This window comes from Anabrus simplex, chromosome 1 (genome assembly GCF_040414725.1).
Source record: "Anabrus simplex isolate iqAnaSimp1 chromosome 1, ASM4041472v1, whole genome shotgun sequence".
Taxonomy (NCBI): domain Eukaryota; kingdom Metazoa; phylum Arthropoda; class Insecta; order Orthoptera; family Tettigoniidae; genus Anabrus; species Anabrus simplex.
Window position 1 is genome coordinate 583756706 of NC_090265.1, and position 25069 is coordinate 583781774.

The 25069-nt window shown below is 40.9% G+C and overlaps 1 protein-coding gene across 1 annotated transcript in view; it reads right to left on the minus strand.

The window, feature by feature from the left end:
• LOC136880696 (glucose dehydrogenase [FAD, quinone]) overlaps nucleotides 1-25069 on the minus strand; it is a 54445-nt gene that overhangs the window by 21969 nt on the left and 7407 nt on the right. Inside the window, exons 2-3 of the mRNA XM_067153322.2 lie at nucleotides 15103-15390; nucleotides 3962-4617 (exon numbers count right to left, since the gene is read on the minus strand). Of these exons, the coding sequence (XP_067009423.2) occupies nucleotides 3962-4617; nucleotides 15103-15390 (944 nt within the window). The remainder of the gene's footprint in view (nucleotides 1-3961; nucleotides 4618-15102; nucleotides 15391-25069) is intronic.

The following is a 25069-nucleotide window of genomic DNA, read 5'->3' on the forward strand; positions in this document are numbered from 1 at the left end:
TAAAATTATTTATCAGTATATAATAATTTCGTGTGGCTATTTTTAGCCGAGTGCAGCCCTTGTAAGGCAGACCCACCGATGAGGGTGGGCGGCATCTGCCATGTGTAGGTAACTGCGTGTTATTGTGGTGGAGGATAGTGTCATGTGTGGTGTGTGAATTGGAGGGATGTTGGGGACAGCACAAACACCCAGCCTCCGGGCCACTGGAATTAACCAATGAAGGTTAAAATCCCCGACCCAGCCGGGATTCGAACCCGGGACCCTCTGAACCGAAGGCCAGTACTCTGACCGTTCAGCCAACGAGTCGGACATTTATCAGTATGACCTGCTCTTTAATGCTCATCCACCCTGTTCACGTTCTTTCCGACCAACTTGTATAGTCCTTCCTTCCTGTAAAAAGGTCTTGTATTTCTGATAAACTTTGATCTTAGCAGACATAAAACGTGCCCATATTCACTATAATGTTCTAAATGTCGATTATTTTATACTTATACGTACTTATCACATTATGTTTTTAACTTTCCTTCAATTGTTATAGGCCTAAGTAAGGTTTGCGTGCCAGAATTTCGCCCTGAGGAAAGGGTTAATCAATATTCCGGTAAATCTACTACAACCGTGAAAATGGGTTGTTGAATATAAAATACTCGATCAAATGAAAAACCACACATTTTCTCACTTTTAACGAACAGTACTACGGTGCCGATCTAACAGTCCAAAGTTCCAGAGCTGGAATGACCAGACCGCAGACAGACAGACAGACTCCTCAGCCATTATTCCGTTAAATATGCACACTGCACATTCCAGTCAGTGCCTCAGAGTATTGATTGAATAGCTCGAATGCTATGATGGACCAGTATATTACGTACAATTAGTTTCAGAAAAATTATGAACCAGAGGAATGGCATACTAAAGAAGAAAGTTATCTAACTCCCCAGCTACTTCTCGCCAATATTCAGGCAGGCTGTTACACTCGGTACGTCCGGGCAAGTTGGGCGTGTGGTTAGGGGCCCGCAGCTGTGAGCTTGCATCCGGGAGATAGTGGATTCGAACCACACTGTCGTTAGCCCTGAAGATGGTATTCCGTGATTTCCCATTTTCATACCAGGCAAATGCTGGGGCCGTATCTTAATTAAGGACAAGGCCACTTCCTTCACACTTCTAGCCTTTTTCTATCCCATCGTCGCCATAAGACCTATCTGTGTCGGTGCGACGTAACTCAAAATTAAGAAAAAACTTGGTACGCAGCAATAATCCTATCTATCGCAGATGAGTGGCAACAGAAGACACAAAGCACATCACAACAAACAATGGTCAATGTAATGTTATTGTTGATCAATCTTATGAGCTTTCTATACTGTAGGCCCTCACGTTTAGTTTTCTTTCGACTATGTGATATTAGGGAGCCTTTTAAAATCATTTATAGCGTAGACTGTAGTTTCTTATTCTCCGACTTCACGTACCGATTTTCATTATATTCTGTTTACGCATTTTCACGTGTCTCGGCGGTGATGTGGACTTAGTAACAAAAATCCAAATTCATGAATGTCTTTGTGATAATAGCCGGTACGGTAACAGTGCATAAGACATAACTAGAGCCCGGATCTTCATGCACTATCAAATCTCAAAATATGCATGCTTTCATGCACTATCAAATGACGAAACATGCACAATAAACTAGAAAATATGCGCTATCAAAATTCAGTCCCACATTGTTATATTTTCATTTCATTTTGAAACACTGTACAACAACTAATTTCTCCACATTTTCTTCATTTAAATTCATTCTTTTATCTAACAGAACATTCCTGAACACAGAAAATGATATTTCTACGTCACAAGAAGTGACAGGTTCATACTCATATGAAGACATTTAGGACGAAGTAGGCTATATCTGAAGTTATCTCTTTCCGAAAATTAACTTACCTCAATCGATTTAAACACAAGGTCTCTTCGTAGACTTTTAACAGGTGGCATGACACCAACACGTCAAGGGCAGTCTAACACTAAATTACAATTTGAAGCGTGTAAGCCTGCTGCTTTCCAATTCCCTTCTTTTCTCAGATATTTCGGCCTGAGCAGTGTGACCAGTGAGAGTTCAGAGTAGGAAATTCCAGGAAAACAAAACAGGATTCAGTGCAAAACCAAGATTTATAAGCTGCTATCTCAGTTTAAAAAATGGAAATTGCGTATGGCTTTCAGTGCCGGGATATGTCCGAGGACTTCGGCTCGCCAGGTGCAAGCCTTTTGATTTGACTCCCGTAGGTGACCTGCTCGTCGTTATGAGGATAAAATGATGATGAAGACTACACATACACCCAGTCCCCGTGCTAGGAGAATTAACCAATTATGGTTAAGAAACCCGACCCTGCCGGGAATCGAACCTGGGACCCCCGTGACCAAAAGCCAGCACGATAACCATTTAGCCATGGAGCCGGACGCTATCTCATTAACGCGCCGTCACAGAAGTGTGATTCAAATTTTGAATTCTTAGTCTAACATAGACGCAAAAAAATAAAAAAATAAAATAAATTGCCGTCATTTAGTAAAGCAAAATTTAGGGTTCAGTTTCTAGAGGGACGCCTTACTTCTAAGCATTAGAGCGGTCGATGCGGGGTCTTCCCGCTTATGTCAATGTTTACTCAATCAACAGATATTAAAGTACTTGGCTAACTAGATTATAGGACCTCTATGCATCTAACTTTGATTGTCAATTAGTAAGCCAGGAAAACATTTTCTTTCCCTCTCAGTGATAGACAAATAACGTGGACGTTCGGTCCCAAATTCTGCAAACCAATGTTCAAAGAAGGCACTATCATGCAAGTTAACATAATATATGCGTCAGAGTCAGAAGAAAAGTCATATAATCCAATATAAATATCCAATTATTCGCTATTAAGTCCAAAATTTTCAAAATATGCATCATGTATGAATTTTCTCCTAAAGAGGCCGAAACATGCAAACATGCGCGGAAAAAGTACGGTTATTTGGAATTGATAAGTCATAAGACGAACATTTTCAAAGTTTCAGAAGTGTAACCAGCACATTTAGGAACATGCATTTACATGGAAATCCGGCCTCTAGACATAACTGATCGTAAATTTAATACTATATAACTTTATTTATGTAGAATTTATCGATACGACCACTAATAACAAATATTTGAGAATTAAATTTTAACCCTTCCCCTGAACTACCAATTCGCTCAGCGTGAATAACATTATTTATGACCTGTATTATAGGGATTTATTCCCCGACTTTGCATACCGATTTTCATTAAGATAGGACCACTAATAACATGAATATTTGAGAATTAAATTTTAGACCTTCCTCTAAACTACCATTTTTCTCAGCGTGAATACAATTATTTATAGCCTAAATACTAGCGACTTATTCACCGACTTTGCATACCGATTTTCATTAAATTCTCTTCAGGCGTTTTCTCGTGATTCGTGTACATACATACAGACAGACAGACGGACAGAAATTACGGAAAATTAAAAAATTCATTTCCTTGTTACTATCGACACGACTGATACAGAAATACCATCCATTTTAAATTCTGAGCAATGTACAGACAAAACTCTTATTTTATATATATATATAGATTTAATAACCACGCTGAAAAGGGCTTCATACTAAAACATAGAAATCAATACCAAAACGAAGGATTACTGGTGCCAGGCTGAGTAGCTCAGACGGATGTGGTGCTGGCCTTCTGTCCCCAACTTGGCAGATTCAGTCCTGGCTCAGTCCGGTGGTATTTGACGGTGCTCAAATACGTCAACCTCGCGTCGGTAGATTTACTGGAACGTTAAATAATTCCTGTGGGACTAAATTGCGGTACTATGGTGTCTCCGAAAAACCGTAAAAGTATTTAGTGAGACGTAAATACATTAACCTTAAATTATTATTACTGGTTTATAGAACACTTCGTTAAATTTTAAGAGTCTATGGTACTCACCTTCTGATAAAATTCATCCGTAATGCCCAATGCTCTCCGTAGACTTCCAGCAAAGTCCCCTGAGAGTGCTCCTGGTCCAAACACAAGCTCAATATCCGGCGTAGTTCCATTATCTGAGGCAATGAAGGCAAGAACTTCGGCCCCTCCAGGATTCGTTAGTGGCCCCCGACCTTCTAACATGTACTCCAGACTGTACATAGGATTAGCCACTATCCGACCTTCTACTATACTCACGGATTTATTGACTAGAAATGCCAACCCAGGAAGGGTCACGTGGTCTTGAAGATTGAAGCCAACTTTAAGATCTTGGATCACGGGTATATTATGGTCCTGAAGATGTTCCTTTGGACCAACGCCCGATAACATCAAAAGCTGAGGAGAGTTTAGAGTCCCCGCTGAAAGTATCACCTCTTTATTCGCCTTAACGACGTATGTTCGTCCTCTCCTTGCGTAACTCACGCCGTAAGCCCTCTTTGTTGTCGAGTCTATAAGAATCTTAGTGACCAGAACTTGTTTAGCGATGTGCAGATTACGACGATGTTTGATAGGACTGAGGAAAGCTCTGGCGGCGCTCAGGCGGGAACCTCGTCTCATAGTAGTCTGTACTAAGGAGAAGCCCAGCTGATCTTCACCATTAGGATCTCCAATATTATAACCTGAAAAATAAGGACAGGTGACTGTGTTACTAAAGTGTACCAAGCAAAGAGGTGTTAAAAATAGTGTCCAACTATAGTACCGGTTGTCTACAAATAAAGTGACGGTGTTCAGCGCACGGGTTGTAATAATTGTGGGAGTCTAAAATGTCATAGATATGCTAACTAAACAATGCGGTCGCGAATTATGCCACAAAAGTTATTAGTTCCAAGACTTGACACCAGGCGAATATATGACGCTGTAAGCAGTGGTGGGGTCGCAGAAAAAAAAGCAGGAAATATCAAGCACATGATAACCATGGTTCTGGGACGTTTATTAGGATTTATGGTTACAAACTCTGTTCATTATAGCCTCCCAACTCAGCAACACCCTGCATCCGTAACACGGCGTTGCCGACAATTGCCCGCAGCATATCGGGTGAAATCAGAACGACATGTCGTTGTATCCAAGCTCTTATATTAGGCGGAGACCGGGCACGTCCCTGATAGACACGATCCTTGAAATATCCCAAGAAACAGAAGACGCATGGGTTTAGGTCGAGGCATATTGAAGGCTACGCATCTGGGAAATGCCCAAAAATGATGCGGTTGTTACTGAAGGTTTCTCGAAGCAAATCTTTCACTTGAGCGACATGTGGTGTTTCCCCACCTTGTATGAAAATAACGGTGTTGTCTCAGTTGAGTTCTTGTAAAGCTGGAATAACATGTTGCACAAGAAGGTCCCCTATAACGTGCAGATGTCACTGAGTACCTAACAGCCCAACGAGGGTCATTTCTTAAAGAACAACGGACCAAGAATGAAGGAGTTTGTAAAACCACACCAAACAGTCACGTAAGCTGAATGCAATGGTTGTTCCTGCAATAACCAAGGACTGAAACCATACAATTCCGTCGGAAGAACATTCTGCCTTCAAAGTTACGGAAAACTGAGTCGTGTAGTTCCAAAAGGGGCCTTCCCAAAAATGTATAAATTTTGATTTAGTGATACTCGCGCCATCCTCTTGAAAGCTTGCACGACAATCAGAAAAATCCAAAATGCGCCCATTCCGACGTAACTGCATAGTAAAATCGGAGTTTGTTTGAAGAAGTACCTTACCCGACACCCTGTTTGTTCCGTAAAGTTCCTTATCCAGTCTGTTCTAAAATGGCCCTATTCCTTGGTTAATGCGCTAGCTGTAATTGAAGTGTGTTCCATACCTTCTCCTTTCTAAGTTTAGTTTATTGCCCATTTGTAAGTGCTATTTCAATATCATTTATTCCCTATGTTTTGGGTAAAAGTGGACAATGAAGTGCCAGTTAATGGCAGTTTATTTTAGCAATCAGTACTCTGTGAAAGTACTTAGTCCAGCGAACAGAAAGGGGAAGAAAAGTAATCAGAGATCCATGTAGCAGGGAACAAACACGGGAAAATGTTGTACAGGTAAGAGCTGTGGTACTATTTCTTTTCAGCTAGTTGCATTACGTCGCACTGACCCAGATAGGTCTTACGGCGACGATGGGACAGGAAAGGGCCAGGATTGGGAAAGGCAGCGGCCGTGGTCTTAATTAAGGTACAGCCTGGTTTGAAAATGGGAAACCACGGAAAACCATCTTCAGGGCTGCCGACAGTGGGGTTCGAACCTACTATCTCCCGAATACTGGATACTGGCCGTACTTAAGCGACTGCTGCTATCGGGCTCGGTGCGGTACTATTCAAAAGCCTGGTCACCAATAAAAGGAATAGGTGGGTTATACCACAGTGAAATAAGAAAAATTCCAAAGGACTCATTGTGCTGTATTCAAAGGACTTTCTAGGAAAGGTAAAGTGGCCACAGGCATCGCCCCAGAAACCCTTCAATTGGAACACTTGTCATAGTAGAGAAGTTGAAGGATATTGCAGACCTACTGGAAACTTTATGGAAACAATTGAATGAGTGAACAGAGATTTTACTCTTACTTAATAAAATATCAAGTGATACTGAGGGACTGAGAACATTTGAAGTACCTCCAGCTGAACGATGTTTAATCTTAAAATGTTCAAGAAGAAAGCACTGATCTGCGAATATAAGATATTCTCACATTTTTCTTCATCCAATTTTCAATGTTTTGTACAGACAAGTTTCTGTTATTACAAATTATTATTTCAAATAGTCTTACAAAGTAGTAAATATTTCTCTTCCAGTTACATTTCCTTGAAAAGACTTTTCTTGTAATACTTCAATATCAGTCAAAGATTGTTTTTAATAATGATTACATATAACTTATATTATGTCCGACTCGTTGGCTGAATGATCAGCGTACTGGCCTTCGGTTCAGAGGGTCCCGGGTTCGATTCCCTCCATTGGTTAATTCCAATGGCCCGGGGACTGGGTGTTTGTGCTGTCCCCAACATCTCTGCAACTCACACACCACACATAACACTATCCTCCACCACAATAACACGCAGTTACCTACAAATGGCAGATGCCGCCCACCCTCATCGGAGGGTCTGCCTTACAAGGGCTGCACTCGGCTAGAAATAGCCACACGAAATTATAATTATTATACTTATATTATTATTGTTCCATTAGTGACCTTATCCACAGTTTTTCATACCACACATCTTCTCACTTTTAACGGACAGTGCTTTTTCCTTCTTTTTCATTTTTTTTTTTTTACTTTTGTCTTTTTCTTATATTTTTAATTTTTCCCACCTTTTTCTGATTTTCTTTACTTGTGTTTCCTTTTATTTTCTAACGAGTACAAACACACCTAGTCTCTGAGCCAGTGGAAATAACCAGTTAAGGTGATAATCCCTGGCCCGGCCGGGAATCGAATCCGGGGCTCCTGGAACCGAAGGCCAGCACGCTAACCATTTAGCCATGAAGCCGGACAGTTGATTGTTCCAAAACTTACCTACGACACACGAATGTTCCAAAAGCGACCTTATCCATTTTTAAAATCAATATTTTATAACAATTGCTGGAAATCAGTTATTTTAATTACAGTATATCCATCATACTTTGACAGGATCAAACTTTCCATATGAAACAAATTTTCTAAGCTTAAGTTATTTTCAAGCTTAGAAACAGTTTTTCTCAAATATCCAAAAAGTCCATAATATGGAGGAGATCCTTTTTGGAACTATACGACTCTATTGTACGTTCTGACTACTTACAGCGCCATATTTCCGCCTGGTGACAAAACTTGGAGCTTATAACTTTTATGTCATATTTCGTGAGCGCATTGCATAGTTAGCATATTTACAAAATTCCAGACTCCTACAATCATAACAGCCAGTGCTGTGCCGCGCTGAACGTCGTCAGTTTAATTATGGACACCCCGTATCTGTAACATTGAATTAACTTGTCTGCCTGTTCCCTGCTGCATATTTGACTGACAAGGAGATTCTGGCAACTGTGACTCGTTAATCTAAGCCAAATTCAATACGGAGACGGTGGCACGGGTTCTGTAAACGATGTAGTTATAGATTTCCATTCTTACTTTTAGTGCAGTTTTGCAAGCGTTATATATTTAAACTGTTATTTGAATTTGGCGCACTTCGAAGGGACTGCTGGCGGATGGGAGAGGAAGAATGTCGTGGCGCAAAGCTCCAGCGATCTTGGGGCTAAGAGGTAACATTGTTCTAGTCCGTTCATCGTCAACTGTCTTCTGGCGGCGCACTTTATGGTGGAGGAATCAGTCTGTTTAAGAAAAACATTCATTAGCTGGCAATTAAAGTGAAAAGTAAATATTCTTATCACATGACATTTACATGATATTCTAAACTCACTTTGCTACAGGATCCAATGGGAATTTAAGATTTTCTGGTATAAATGCCTGAAATGTTGTCCGGAATCTGAAGGCATTACCACAAAATTACAGAGTGGAGAGTGAAACAAACTGCGGATGTGCAGTTAGCGGCTGAGATATACACTAAGTGAACAAAGTATGCCATGAAATTATTGTTGTAATTTGAAGCACATTTATAACCCACGAAAACTTAGTTCTCATCTAACATTCGTATGGTTTTAGAACTTGTACATCACTCCGCGACAGGTATGTCTATTGACGTAACTACCGAAGATTGTTTATTATTTATTGCTAGGGGCTTTACGTCGCACCGACACAGATAGGTCTTATGGCGACGAGAAGATTCTTTAGAATTGTCCCAAAATAATAATGCGAAGGACGATTTCAGGACTGGCATCGATGTCTGCATTCCATCGGAGAGGGAATCAATGGAATCACCAAACTCCATTGATAATGTTTGAAAGAAGAAAACGCTTTCCGTACTCAATACGTTACCTGTTTCGATGTAAGATTCAACCCGTAATCAGATCGATTTGAATACGATAGTCTTGACACTCGTAGATTACGAGATCGCGCGAGATCGTAAGAGAATAATCCAATATGTAGCGCTTGAGAGCAACGGCCAACCCTAACCAAAGTACAGTAAATAAAGAAGTCCTCGAGATTTCAGAGATTCTACTCTAAGGAATGAAAGGTGTTAAATGACCTGCCTTATTTTTTAAGTCGAAAATTCACTCCTCCTTTTTTTCCATGCAGATAATGGAGAATGGAAGAATAGCTGAAATGTTGCAGAGCTGTATTTTTATAGTAATCGAATGTGACACCAAGGGCAGCAAAAGTAATTCCAAGCTTCATCTTCATTAAAAAAGGAGTTACATATTTTCACTACTGAGCTTACAATTAATTGTGATGTAAAATGGACAGCAAGGATAACATAATATTAAACACTGGCACTTAAAATCCAGCTATTTCAAGTAGTTGTTGATCATTTTCTTCAACTGTTTTATAGCCTGAAAATTACTGTTCAGATTCACTGAGTTCTGTGTCGGTACTGGCGTTGATTTTCAATGAATTGCCCGCCATTGTCTGTTCAATGACTTGTATATGGAGATTGGACTGGGTTTCTGCATCATTACTACTTAGTAATCTGCAATACATGTCCACCTCTGTAGTGTAGTGGTTAGTGTGATTAGCTGCCACCCACGGAGGCCCGGGATCTATTCTCGCCTCTGCCACGATATTTGAAACGTAGCAAGAGGACTGGAACGGTTTTCGCTCAGCCCACGGAGGTCAGTTGAGTAGAGGGAGTTTGATTCCCACCTCAACCATTCCCGCAGTGATTTTCCGTGGTTTCCCCTACTTCTCCTCCAGGCACGTGCCAGGATGTTACCTAACTTAAGGCCATCTTCCTTGTCTATACCTTCCAATATTCCCATTCCCCCACAAGGTCCCTGTTCAGCGTAGCAGATGAGGCGGCCTGGGGAGGTACTGCTCCTCCTCCCGAGTTGTATCCCCCGACCCAAAATCTCACGCTCCAGGACACTGCCTACAGGCGGTAGAGGTGGGATCTCTCGCTGAGTCTGACGGAAAAACCAACCCTGGAGGTTAAACGGATTGGGAAAGAAAGAAAGAATCCACAATTCATATACCACGTTTCCATGAGGATTGAAATCGATTTGAATACGAACCCCACTATCGGCAGCCCTGAAGATGGTTTTCCGTGGTTTCCCATTTTCACACCAGGCAAATGCTGGGGCTGTACCTTAATTAAGGCCACGGCCGATTCCTTCCCACTCCTAGCCATTTCCTGTCCCATCGTCGCCATAAGACCTATCTGAGTCGGTGCGACGTAAAGCAACTAGCAGAGAAAGAGAAGAATACGCTTTCCGTACTCAACACGTTACCTGTTTCCAAGTAAGATTTAACCCGTAATAATATCTATTAGAATACGATAGTCTTGACACTCATAGACTACGAGATCGCTGTAGGCCGTACGAAAATAACCCAATATGTAGCGCTTGACCGCATCGACCAACCCTAACCAAAGTAGAGAAAATAAAGGCCTCGGGCATTATTACAAAAGAAATTTAAAGTTCTTGATAAAACTTGTTTTGTGTTTCAAAAGCTGTGGTATTGTGCCTAATAGTCTATCAGTTTTGTGTAAGTTTAATTCATTCGAGAGATGGGAGATTGAACGTTTGGAGCGACGGAGGGAAACGGTATTCTTCCTGCGGCAGTTGCAGTCACAGAATATGGTTTTTCTTCATTCTAAGCCAAGCAAAAAGAAGCGTATGAAGAAAAAGTGGTACTGGGCAATAGAAAGGAGTAAGGACTGGTGGGAGCGCGTAGTACGTTATTACACTGAAGATGATTCGTTAGTTTCAGGATTAGTTCTTCAAAACTAAAGTTCATATGTTTGTGTCTTAAACCACACTTCAAATCAAACAAGTTTTTCGTGAGCAGACCTATGTCTGTTGTGAAAAAAGTTGCAAATCAATTTCCGTCGAAGAGCTTGTGTATTTACTTTTCTCGTATTATTTCCAGTAACGTTACACTCTCCTCCGGCGTCCACAGATTTCTGCCAATGCTACATCCGCAAGGTAAAATATATAAGGAACAGTAAGCTGAAATCAACCGAACACGAACGAAATCACAAGGAAGCACGTGATAAAAAAAACTACAATCATGCATCCGTAGCATTTTCAAATCAATTTCAATACGTTCCGCGTTTCCATGATACTATATCCGTACTGAGTACGATTCGATCCCACTTTCTAGTAGGATCCACTTTTCGACTCAGAACGAACGGAGTCCCCATTTCCATGAGATATTCGATGCGGAAAGCGTATTCAAATCGATTAGAATTCTCCAATGGAAACGTGGCAATAATGTCCGAAGAGTTCGTTCATGCTGCAACGAAGTTTCAAAATTTGTCGGTGTATTTTATACTGGTAGGGTAACCTACATTAATCGTTTTGAGAAAAGATTGTCTGGCGAATCTCTTCTTATTCTTCTTCTATTCCCACAACGCCAAACTGAGTGACTTAACCGGTTAAGGCGCTAGCTTTCTGAGCCCAAGTGGGTAGATTCGATCCTCGCTCAGTCCGGTGGTATTTGAAGGTGCTCAAATACGCCAGTTCTGTGTCGGTAGTTTTACTGGCACGTAAAAGAACTCCCGCGGGACAAACTTCTGGCACCTCGATGTCTCTGAATGCCGTAAAAGTTGTTAGTGTGGCGAGAAAATCATTAACATGATTATCATTCTACCCAGAGCCTCTTCATCCTCTCACTTCTGATCTTCCTCTGCTCATCGAATGTTATCAATTTGGCTTCAGAACTGCTGTATTCCGTGGTTTCCCATTTTCACACCAGGCAAATGCTGGGACTGTACCTTAATTAAGGCCACGGCCGCTTCCTTCCCACTCCTAGCCCTTCCCTGTCCCATCGTCGCCATAAGACCTATCTGTGTCGGTGCGACGTAAAGCAACTAGCAAAAAAAAAAAAAAAAAAAAAAGAACTGCTGTAAGTCCAATTCATTCAGCATCCCTCTTTACCTCTTCCACCTACTTCCCTTTTAGCTTTCAATCCTACGGTGTAGCTACTTAAAAAGATCTTCGTCAATCAGTTCTCGTCCATTCTCACCCGATATCCATAGAATTACAACCTTCGTTTTTACAATGAGACAGTGAAATTATCAGTGTCTATAAAGATCCCCGTTCTTTCGTTTCTTTCATATCCCATTAGTACACTGTATCTCTCACCAACAGAATGATGAACGAGTAAGTACATAGATCACTCAAGTCGACGCCATCTTGTACTGTAAAACGGAATGTCGAAATTGACGTTCAGGCAGTTTAGACGGCGTCGAATTGAAATGCCTTTTCACGGTACCTCGGACATTATTATTATTATCTTTCTTTATTAATCTGCTTACCCTCCAGGGTTTGCTTTTCCCTCGGACTCAGCGAGGGATCCCACCTCTACCGCCTCAAGGGCAGTGTCCTGGAGTGTGAGACATTGGGTCTGAGGATACAACTGGAGAGGATGACCAGTGCCTCACCCAGGTGGCCTCACCTGCTATGCTGAACAGGGACCTTGGTGGGGGACGGGAAGACTGGAAGGAATAGACAAGGAAGAGGGAAGGAAGCGGCCGTGGCCTTGAGTTAGGTACCATCCCGGCATTTGCCTGGAGGAGAAATGGGAACCACGGAAAACCACTTCTAGGATGACTGAGGTGGAAATCGAACCCACCTCTACTCAGTCGACCTCCCGAGGCTGAGTGGACCCCGTTCCAGCCCTCGTACCACTTTTCAAATTTCGCGGCACAGCCGGGAATCGAACTCAGGCCTCCGCGGGTTGCAGCTAATCACACTAACCACTACAGCACAGAGGCGGACATTATTATTATTATTATTATTATTATTATTATTATTATTATTATTATTATTATTATTATTATTATTATTATTCGCCAATCAGCCAACTAGGGACCACGATAACTTTTATCTGATGTTTATCCAATTTTTGATTGATCCAGTAGGTTTTTATTAGCTCGCTGTGTCGAGTTTAGTGTTCATCCGACCAATTTGCACCAGTTGTCCATCTCGGACCGTCCCAAAAGTCGCGATGGCTGTTCTGAAAAGGTACTGTTTGTGCCTCTCAGCTGGTCGTAGGTCCATTCATTCGAGGTCTTTCTTAAGTTTAAGGTACTAGGGAGTTGTTGCTTTTGGTTTTGAGTCGAACTTAGTAAAAATGCGTTTTGTCCATCGAGAGTCGTCCATCCGTTTTAAGTGACCGCAGAAGCGAGCTCTGCGTTTGCGCATAGTGCACTTTATGGAAAAGTGTCTGTGTAGGCCTACTGTCAAAAAATCTTAAGGCATTTTTTATCATTAAAAAAAATATTTACATTATTACATGAATGCCGGAAATGCAGAATTTGTAGTTACGCTTCCCTTATTCATTTATGCTGTTTCTGAAATCCGTCTGAAAACAAACACCACTATGTAAGCCTAGTTTCATGGAATAGGGCTTGGAGAAAATGTTTTCTCCTTTTTTCTGTTGTCTGTGTCCGTGGAACTTCCTTATAACGGACACCAAAGGCGAGGGGAAAAATGTCCGCTGCAGAAGAAACTTAGAATTAAATTATGTCATTACACCATATTTTACAGTTATATTGAACAGAGCAATATTTACACAACTCATTGCAAAGTATTTTACATTTTTCAAAGTGTGACGAACCTTTTTTTACCACTCAACTTGAATGTTTCGCACCTTTCTTAATGTTGTGTAAAATTTTATAAAACCTTCCCTTGTTTATTATTGGACACCGATGGTTTGAAATATTCCTGTTTCTCTCTTTCGTACCCACTGAAGATTTAACTTTTCTTTTAATATTAATCGTTTGCGTTTCTGTGTCATTGTAACGCACTTCACAATACACAATATACAATAAACACTAACCTGCAACACTCTCACTACGCAATAAATACGTCCATTACCACCAAATCATGAGAAAAAATAGAGAATGTGTCCATTATAGCATCACTGTTACATCTGAATTGCAGGAATTGTGCTCCTTTCACGGTGACATTATTTAGTTTGAAATAACGAGAGTGCATAGTTCAGTCGATCAGTCTGTCTCACAGCTGGCAGTACCCCTGTAATTGTTTGCCAAGCTTTTTCTTAACCGTTGTCAAAGAACTTGAAGACATAGCGAACAATTCCGTTGATAATTTATTCCAATCCCTTATTCCTTGACCTATGAATGAATGGTTGCACCAATTTGCCTTCTTGAATTCCATCTTTAATTTCATATTATGATCTTTCCTTCTTTCAAAAGCTCTGGTCAGTCTTATTCGTCTACTAATGTAATTCCACGCATCTCTCCACTGACGGCTCGGAACATACCACATAGTCGAGCATCTCGTCTCCTTACTCACAAGTCTTCCCAGCCCAAACTTTGCAACATTTTCGTAACGTTATTATTTCGTCGGAAATCACCCAGAACAAATCGCGCCGCTTTCTTCTGGTTCTTTTACAGCTCTCGTATGACGCTGTCCTGGTGTGGGTCCTATAGGTCTACACTGTATCTATACTCTAATGGTGTCTGCGTCCGTTATTGGGAATATCAGTTATTAAGAGGTAACTGCATAATTTAAAAGCATGTACTTCCGCAGCGGAATTAAAAATGTCCGTTATGAGAAGATTCACTTAACTACATTTCAGCTAGTAAAAATATCAGTGATCAAGTGTGGTTCACTCCAATGGATTGCTCCTCATCTTGACTGGGAAAGATTATTCCAACTGGCACTTAACAGACGTGAAATAGTCTGAGAGTGTCTAAAAGCTTCACTGCTGCTGTTAGCGTGCGCTATTCTTCAAATAATCATAATATGACTGTAGATGTCCAACAAACGATTACAACAGAGTAACGTGATGACGGAAAACATCCGACATAGCGCAAAGGTGTAGTAGTTAATACTGCGAATACAAAATAGATGCTGTGTAGTGATTTCAGCTATATCAGCAGCGTTGTAGTTTCGCGATCTCGAAGTGGGATGATTTCCTCGTGAGAGTCAAATTCTTCAAGCTTGGAGTTTTAAATCCTTTCAGTCATGTAACTTATAAGTGGAGGAAAAAGAGTGAACACAGACGCAAGACTTAATTAGTATGTGAAAGTGCTCCAAAGACAACATTTGAACTGTGTAGAAGACATACCTGCTTCTCGTCCAGCGTTCAGAAAGGCCTCTGCCAGAGATGAGATCCATGGAGGAGTCTGCACATCCAGATAGCCACCTACACCATGATACGATGAATTTATCGCCTCCTTGACCCTGTTGTTCTCTGATTTCAGGAAGAAGGGGAAAACGTTCTGATAGCCCCATCCGTAGTTGCCTAGTCTCTCCCACTCATCGTAATCTTCCTTATTCCCCCTGGTGTAGAGCATGTAGTTGATAACAGTTGAGCCGCCAAGAGCCTTTCCTCGGGGCCACTTGCATCGTCTACCTGAAAAGTGGAAAATATCGCCATGTATCAGGACAAGACAATGAATATCGAATTTCCACGACCGCATTGTAATCGAAATGAACTTTTAACCTATTAGGTCGTGTTCCGTACATATAGTAGGTACGTGTTGAAGGGATGTTATGTACAGAACAAAAATAGCTAACCGGACACCAGTGGGATCGTGTGTTTGTGGGTTCCAGAACAAGACTATTTCAACCAAGTAAATTTAATAATATCGTTTGCTCCATTGAATAGTTCATGTAAAATGGATTATGTTCGTCAAGCCCTAAGAATCCATATTCATTAATTACGGTAATTAGTATGGCACATGGCTGACGGTTGGAAGGAGTTTCAAGTGATCGATATGAATGAATGTTTCCTTTATAAATATTAATATTAGTATTCCTGAAAACCATCTGTAGGGACACAGTTCCGTAAGTTGAATAATCTGTATGTCTACATATAAAAAATTAATTTGGCTAGGATTTGTCTGAAAAAGGAAATGAGTAAAGAAAAAAGCGATATAGGGCTGTTTCCAGGACTTGCTTTTAGGACGGAAGTGATTTTTCGAAATTTGTTTCTATTTTAGTTTACTATAAATATCCAAGACTGACAATTTCATACCTTTCCGAGCCCTTTCGCCCTTCATCTTTCGGCACAATTGAGGAAATTGCTTATTTTTACGTTTTTTCTTAGTATGCTAAGTAATGTTTTCGATATTAAAATGAGATGTTGTTTGTTTGTTTCGGATAGGCTCAAATAAAGGACCGAATCAGCTTAAATTTGGTAAGGATATAGCTTGAAATCCCGAGTCACTCAAGGGATATCTTTTACCATTTACAACTAGCGGGGTATTTTACAGGGGTATGTCCCAAATTTGTGCAGTCTTCGCCCTGCATCGAATAAAATAACGAGCAAACTGTCGGCCATATCGAAAAATGAAGTGAACTGTGTGGTTATGAAATTAGATTTTCTACAAGCAGCGTCATATACATTTTATTCATAACTCTAGCGGTTTTTGAGAAAATTAAGCTTTCTTGTGTTTTTGGATTTGCTCGTCTTCACTAATGAACAGGTTATTCATTTCGCTCGTTAGCTGTCACGTGAGGCCATGCTCATTATCATTGTTGTAAAAATTCGCGGTTCATTTGTTGAAACGCCAGCTGAAAAACGAGTGCGGCATTTTGGGGGATCTTTGGAGATTACAGTTGTATTGTTGAGAGTGCTAAGCGCGCTCATTCATATTTAAGAACTGGTGTGAGTTCTAGTTTATTTATTAAGCCATTTTGATAGTCATCGTCATCGTATTACTTTAATAATATTCCCTTATTTCCGTATTTTTAATATTGTGTAGAGTTAAGATTCATATCTACTGGGTTTTAAATTCACATTTAATTTTCGTAGTTTTAGACCATCTTCTTAATGTTGTGTAAGCTTTGTATTCATATTTAGTAGGTACAGATTTCACATTTCACTTTGTGCAGTCTTAGAATTTAACGTCCCATATTCAGTTATTTTTATTATCATATTATTTACAAAACGGGGTCCACTCAGCCACGGGAGGTCAGCTGAGTAGAGAGGGGTTCAATTTCCACCTCAGCCATCCTCGAAATGTTGTTCCATGGTATCCCACATCTCCTCCAGGCAAATGCCGAGATGGTACCTAACTTAAGGCCATGGCCGCTTCCTTCCCTCCTCCTTGTCTATCCCTTCCAACCTTCCCATCACCTCTACAACAAGACCCCTGTTCAGCATAACAGGTGAGGCCGCTTGGGCAAGGTACTGGTCCTCCTTCTCAATTGTAGCCCCAGACCCAAAGTCTCTTGCTCCAGGACACTGCCCTTGAGGCGATAGTTGCTGAGTTGCTGAGTTTGAAAACCAACCCTCGATGGTAAACTGATTAAGAAAGAAAGTAGAAAAAAGGAAATTATTTACAGTTTCCTGCATTTATTTATAATCAACATTAAAGGAAACATATTTTAGTATGAGGCGTGGGTGACGAATACAGGCCCCGAGCTGAGTTCGGTGCTGGTGCCACTTACTTGTGTCCCTTTAATCTTTCCTGTGTGACTTCACTTCGCCAAAATTTGTTCTTTTCCGACCCCAACGGTATTAGAGCGAACTCATAAAAAATAATTCTTAGTTAACCAAATTCCGTTACATAAACATTTAGTGTATACACGACTAATGAAATGTCTTCACTCATAATATTACTACAATCGGCTATTAATCCACATGTTCGATAGGCTCACTTGATAGTTTCGTGGTTATGACTTTGAACATGTAAGAATGGATAAAAGAAGTGAAAATAATGTGAGAGAAGAAAGTTTCTTTGTGGAAAGTGATTGAGTTAAAGCGTTAACTGTTCGCAGCCTATTGCACACTATAACCCTCCTTGTTATGTTTACTTTTTTATTGTATGTGCTCTTAAATTTTCTGTTGAGATGGACTAGCAAAATCTTTGTTTTCAAGTGCTATACGCCAAGATTTTAAAGGATAGCTGGAGTCTCCAAGCAGAACTGCACTAAGGAAACACTATGGTACTGTGTATCACTACCAACCTGTGGAGTGCAATGTGAAGCTGTGTTTATGCATCATTCCTTGTGGTGAAACATTATATTAGGTATCAATCCTATGAAGCAAAAACTCTAATACTCTAAATCTCTCATTGTTTTCATATGTTTATTACATACCAGCATAGGCAGTTTTTGACCTAATATTTATTGAGCGGTAAATACCTGCAAACGCTCCTCATCATTATTTGAATCAGAGTCGACCATTTCACTGATCTTCACAATTTTATGCCCAAATATTCAAATACCACTCACTTAGGTGTCACTAATAATATAGATTATGAGTCAAAATACACTCAGTTCCAATAATATGAGTAACTTTTATTATTCATGTCTGTGAAACAGTGTACTAATATTAATAGGATTATCTACTAATAATTTTGACTCATAAACTAATTACTAACATTATTAGTCATTATTATTGGTTCATTACTAATAATATTAGCGAAAGATGTTTCATGAAACGGGGCCCAGGTCATGGAATTAGCTACCTGAGAACATTACAGACAATCCCTCCCATCGCAAGTTTAAAGTAGCTTGCCGCGAGCATTTGCTGAGTGAATTCCGCTGACTTGCTGGATAACTGTTGAAGGAATGGAGGAGATGAATGAGTGAATTACTGCGGTTACGTCATTTAAGTGTACTTCATTTTGTGTATTTTAAAATCAAGGATTTTATTATTATTGTTGTCATTGCTATTAATATTACTGTTATTTGTATTTATAATTTTTAAGGGTAAGGGAGGGCCTTCAGTACTAACTTCGCCACCAGTAAAGACATGATCTATCTATCTATCTATCTATCTATCTATCAACTTGCGGGTCACGTTAATTTAACAGCTTTAATCCTCGTTCAAAAATCCGTACGAGAACGCGTACTTAAAAAGTATTTTATAAAACACACATTTCGAGTGGGTGGTGCCGTGGTTTCATATACATTAGATACAGTTGGGTCCGCCAATGTGGTGTAGTGGTTAGTGTGATTAGCTGCCACCCTCGGAGGCCCGGTTCGATTTCAGGCTCTGCCCCTCAGCCTCGGGAGGTCGACTGATTGGAGGGGGCTTCGATTCCTACCTGAACCATCCTCGAAGTGGTTTATCCTGGTTTTCAACTTCTTCATGCAAATGCCGGAATGGTACCTAAATTAAAGCCACGACCGCTTCCTTCCCCCTTCCTCGTCTGTCCCTTCCATTCTTCCCATCCCCTCCCCCACAAGGTCCCTGATTGTTTTATAAGCTACGTACAATGGACATAGTCCAAATTATGTTGTACAAGGAGCAGATTCCTTATCTATATAAATAAAATCGTTACGACTGCGTGTCTGTACATTGGCTATTTTGGCGAAATTTTCATTCAGTTATCCGTTTCAGGTGTAATAATGACCATCTGCATATTTTTTTAGCTTTGGTGTCTGTCTGTTTGTTTGTTTGTTTGTCTGAGTTCTTGTAACTAGGAATCTACTGGATGTATTTCTACTTAACTTCATGTTTGGAAACCACCTGACTTTGGGTAGGTTTTAGGGCCAATATTGTTTCTAATTCTATGAACTGACTGGGGGTTTATACGAAACCATAACCGTGATTTTTCACTCCCACAGAATATACACAACCAAACTTAATGGAAATCTATTTGCTTTAATGGAGCTCAATTTTAAAAATGTTTCTCATGTGCATCTTTTCGATACAAGGTTTAATAATGGCGATATCATTAACGGACCTTTTTTCAGTCTAAGAGTGGGCTTTTTTAAGCTTTTGTCGATTTTTCTATTCGTCCGTTTGTTGATTTCTTATAACCTGGAAACTACTCTTTATATTTATACCAAACTATATATTGTCCTTGAGTAGGTGTTAGGATCAATATTATTTTTAAATACCGGATTGGTTTGGGAGTTTATAATAAGTCGAAACTGCGATATTACCTTCCTACATTATATACATGAGAAAACTTAATGGAAAACTACCAGTCTTAATGGAAATCTATTTCTAAGAATGTTCTTCATGTGCATTTTTTTGATAGGAGTACAACGAGGAAGTTATCATTAAAGGGCTGTTTATAGGCTGTCATTCATTGCATGTTGGGTTAAGGTTTAATCAAAAAGCCATTTTACTCTTTTCGATAGAATCTATAATCTATCTATAATATTATAAAAGGAAGTGTTTGTCTGTTTGTCTGTGTGTCTGTGCGCGATGCCCAGCAAAATCTACAGCACGTAGAGATCTGAAATTTTGAACATAGGTAGATGGAAAGGGGTCCGAATGCACCTCAAAGCCGGAATTTTCATTTTCGCTTTCGTTAGTGAGTTATGAACGAAAAACCATCGAAAAACGTGCATTGGGATATGACAATCCAACGTGCTGTCACCAAGATTAAATGCATAGAGTCGCTGTCGCTAGGCAACGTACATGAGATAGGTAGAGAACACAATATACAAGGAGCCATTTTACGTCCAGGACGTAGGAAGCTGTTTTTGGTCTTATATTGTACCATTATATTTAACCGCGAGAATGGATATTTAACGCAGTAAAAATTTTGCAGTAGGACGCCGCTTGTGAAGGCGTGATGCTATATGGAGCGCGGGAATTGAGAAGGTGATTTCCCGAGGCGAGGCGTGGTCATGTGTGACGAAGAAAGAATATGTGAGGAAGAAAGAAAGAGACATGGGATTTGGTCTGGGGGAGAGACCTGCCATCTTAACAGAGATTTTTAGCGGGAGCAGACAGGCCCACCACATTACGGAAATTGAGTCGTAATTCCCGTAATTGAAGGTTTCTCAGGAAAATGAAAAGATGGAAATGATGGCCAGAATTTTACGAAGCTATAGATACCTCTAGGTTTATTAACATAGAATAAGATCAATAAGTATGTAGCAAGCAGAACCACCGTGGGAAGCTCTGTAGTGGCCACATTCCAGACTCAAGTTGTTTCTCAGGGCTTTCCCTGGCGTCCTTTGGTGTGTTGCCTCATATAAAAGTTGAGTGATATGGGGGAGAGATCATCCAGTCGACGATCATATTGCTGCCAGTACGCGTCACACGTCTGCCTAGATTGCGCCAGAAACCTTTTGTTTAGAACAAATACAGTGTGTAATTATTGCAGTGCGATAACTTTGATCCAGTGGATCGGTGACTTACAGAGTTACAGGTGGTGGATTTATAGGTGGCGCGATGTTCAGATACCTATCAATGAGAGCGCGTGTGGTTAATTGTATCAGCAACAAAAGAACGCCGTACTTATAGACTCTGATAAATAGCGGTAGGGGCGAAGCTCCCGAGGTGCCGAGGAAGTGTGGACAATAGGCTAAGGAGGTCTATATTTATCCTCTGATAGACTGCTGGATCCAAATTAAGCGGGCACAAAAACACAATAACCGAGTGGATAGTCTCTAGAGCAGAAAATAGTTTGTGGCATAGTGCACAAGTTAGCGAGTATGCAGTTATACGAGAATGGAGGACGAGGAATGTATATTGCAAAGTGTTAGCGCTGTGTGCTAGCTCAACCTAAATGAAGTCCAGAATGTTGCGTTGTGTTTAAAGTGAATATTTCATTGTAGTAAGAAGTCGAGATATTCCGAGGGAAGTGAGGTGCAAGAACATCAGAACGTGGCTTCGAAGACTCTACCTTGAACGAGACATCCCTCAAGAAGAAGACAGCACCATGGGCCAGCGGGCCGGGAAGACCGGACTCCAAGAATCGACCCTGGCTGAAACGTCTACCACGATGGGCTAAATCATGATAGCCTACCCGGAGGGAGAGAGGAGGAGATCCTCATAATGAGATAAGTGGACCATGAGATACTAGACATGTGGTAGAGTTAGGGTGTCACGCAGAGATAGTAGAATTAAGCTTGTAAATATTAACATAGGATTTGATTGTGGCCCATCAGGCTGCATATTAAGATAGTTTGGATATATCTAAAGGGTAAGTGTAGATAGATTTTCTTTCCTTTATGTAAAGCAGACAATGATGTAATTTTTGTTAACGCGGCAAGAGGTAGTGTGCCTAGTGATACGTATTTGTTTGAGTACGATAGACCGGATATTTTCCTTTGGGTCGGTCGTTAAATACATTTTCCTTGAAGGATTAGGATCACTATGTGTAATTCCCATTATATCCCATGGAGAAGGGCAGACATACCTGCATAATGTAAGGCAGGCATGCTGATGGTATTTATTTAGTTAAGGGGCTCTATCTACGTGCCTTAGACGGGCGTAAACTATAGCGGAGGCGCAGGTTTTAACGCTATTCGACTCTGTGCTACTCTGCCAAACGTTGGGTTTGAACCTCTGACCCCCAAGGTTACTGTTGACGCGCCGTATATAGGCGGTGATGGTTTGATGAGATAGTATGGTAGAACACTTTATGTGATTCAACTGCGACCCGTGTGGGTGGTTAAATGAAGTCAGGTGCGTATGTGAGATGTGTCTTTCCTCACTTATTTTGTGGCCATTTGCTGCTATGTGTAGAAGCTTGAAAGTCCCTTTGTGAAAGAATGTAGGGTAAGACGTCTAGCGGTACTTTGTTTACAAGTTTTTTGATGTAGGGGGAGGCTCCAGGCCAGACTGTGGGTCAATGTTCGCCTGCTCTGTGTTGGGGTGAGCTCGGCCATTTTTAAATCGCTCTGGAGGTAGGTCATTCTCCTTTGGCAGAGAAGCCTTTTGCAAACACTGTGCGTCATTTATTTTAACCATTTTACCTCCTTTTCCTTTCTTGTTTGATTCGCATTCTTAGGGTTGCGTATTTTACTAATGTGATCTTGGCACTATGCAACTGTTATGATTGCCCTGTTGACACAAAGTTCTGCCTGCTGGACGTGGGTTCACGTCCGTGTAAATATGTCATTGAGGGCGATAGAGTAGGTTATCTAAGATTATTTTTATCACTTATTGTGCTGCTATTTTTGTGTATATAAATATCCCGATATGGGAGGAAACTTTCATAATAGCGGTAATCTCTGCGGGCATCATTGATTCTACCATCATGTCATTTTATGTCGCAGGCATAGTGATGATGTTTTCCATGTTGAGGACACATCCGTTTCGTTTCCTGGTTCACAGATCGACAAACTTCAGCACAACGTCATAACCCAGATTATGTTTTCTTTTGAACTGTAGACGCGAGCCTTTGGTGCATTTATTTTTGCACTACAGGTGCAATCCTTGTAATTAACTTGTGTTGTGAATACAAACTTATGCTCAAAAATTCTGATCACAGCGAAAGTGTTCCTCATTTCGTAGTTTAATGTAATTGTACTAGCCCCCATGATCCTCTCGTCACAAGAACCCAACTATCGACCATTTCTGCCGACTGCAGCTGAGCTGGTGCCCGTATGCAAGAGCAGGTGAGAAGGTAGGTATGATCCTGCAGTGTTGATGTGCCCTGTAGGGTACAATATGGTGTGAGGGCATATGACGGTGTTGATGATGATTCGTCCGTCGGATCGGGACGTAAAGTCTTGAGTTATTCGAGAGGAGTGGCATATGTGCCGGCGTCGGGTTTCATCCTCTTCATTCTTGCTATCATATATCATGTCATTCATTTCTTGCAACAATCAACTTTTACAAGAATTACCCGATGTTCTACACAGTTACAATTCTATCGACTACACGGCAGAGCTTCGAAAGACTTGGAGTCACCTGGAGTACCCTCGAACATCTTAGAGCGGACGATTGTGGCACCAATTATCCTTCTTAAGAATAAGAATCCTGCCCTCTGCAATGAACACGACTCCGAAACTGATGACTAATATTATTGAAGCCGTTCTCATGATTGGGTATGCCGCGAGCGAAGTAATATTCATTCCTCGGATTCGAATAATTTCTTCGGATATACAGTTTAAGTTTAGATCTCTGCAGTGTTCAAAATAAAATTTCTCTATGTAATAATAATCTTCTTCTTACTATATATAAAAACGGATATATGCATGTATGTGTGTGTGTGTGTGTAAATGACACATGTCCTCCTAAACTACTGGAGCAACTTCATCGAAACTTGGTACACTTATGACTTACTATCTGGAGACGAGCACTGTGGGGGTAAGCCATCCGTAGCTCCCTTAAAGGGTGGGGGTCAGGGGGGGCAAGGTATAAAAATAATCGAAAAAAGTGCCGAATCCACAGTTTTCGGGGTCGCTGAGATGAGCAGTGACACTCCCCATTTTTCAAATGTCTAAGTTCAGCTCCCTTTCGCATGGGGGGCGAGGGGGAAGTGATATATAAAATTAAACGAAAATAATGTCGAATACATAGTTTTCGGGGGTCGCCGAAGTGAATTGTATACTCTGGATTTTTAGTATCAGGAGACAAACAACGCGTGGGTAAGAAAGCCCAAGAACCCTTAGGGGAGGGGGGGGAGGGGATCAGATAAACAAATTAACGAAAATACTGTCGAATCCATACTTTTTGGGGTCGCTGAGATGAACAGTGACACTCCGGATTTTTTTAAAGTTCAAGTTCAACCCCCTTTGGGGTGGGGGCGAGGGGGAGTGATATATAAAATTAAGCGAAAGTAGTGTCGAATACATAGTTTTCGGGGTCGCCGAGGTGAATTGTACACTCCGGATTTTTAGTATCAGGAGACAAACCACGTGGGGGTAAGACAGCCCAGGAACCCTTAGGGGCAGGCGGGGGTGAGGGGGCTGAGATATAAAAATCATCGAAAATAGTGTCGAATCCATACTTTTCGGGGTCACTGAGATGAACAGCGACACTCCGGAATTGTTTATAAAGTCCAATTTTAGCCCCCTTGGTGGTGGGGGGCGATGGGAGAGTGATATATAGAAATAATAATGTTATATAGAAATAATAGTGTCGAATACATAGTCGCTGAGGTGAATTGTGACACTCCGAATTTTTAGTATCAGGAGACAAACCACATGGGGGTTAAACACCCCAGGAACCCTTAGGGGCCGGGAGGGGGGCGCAAGCGGAGTGAGATATACAAATCATCGAAAGTAGTGTCGAATCCATACTTTTCGGGGTCGCTGAGATGAATAGTAACATTCCGATTTTTTAAAACTCAAAGTTTAGCCCCCTTTAGGGTGGGGGAAGGAGGAGTGAGATATAATAGTAATCGAATATACTGCCGAATCCATAATTTTCCTGGTCGCTG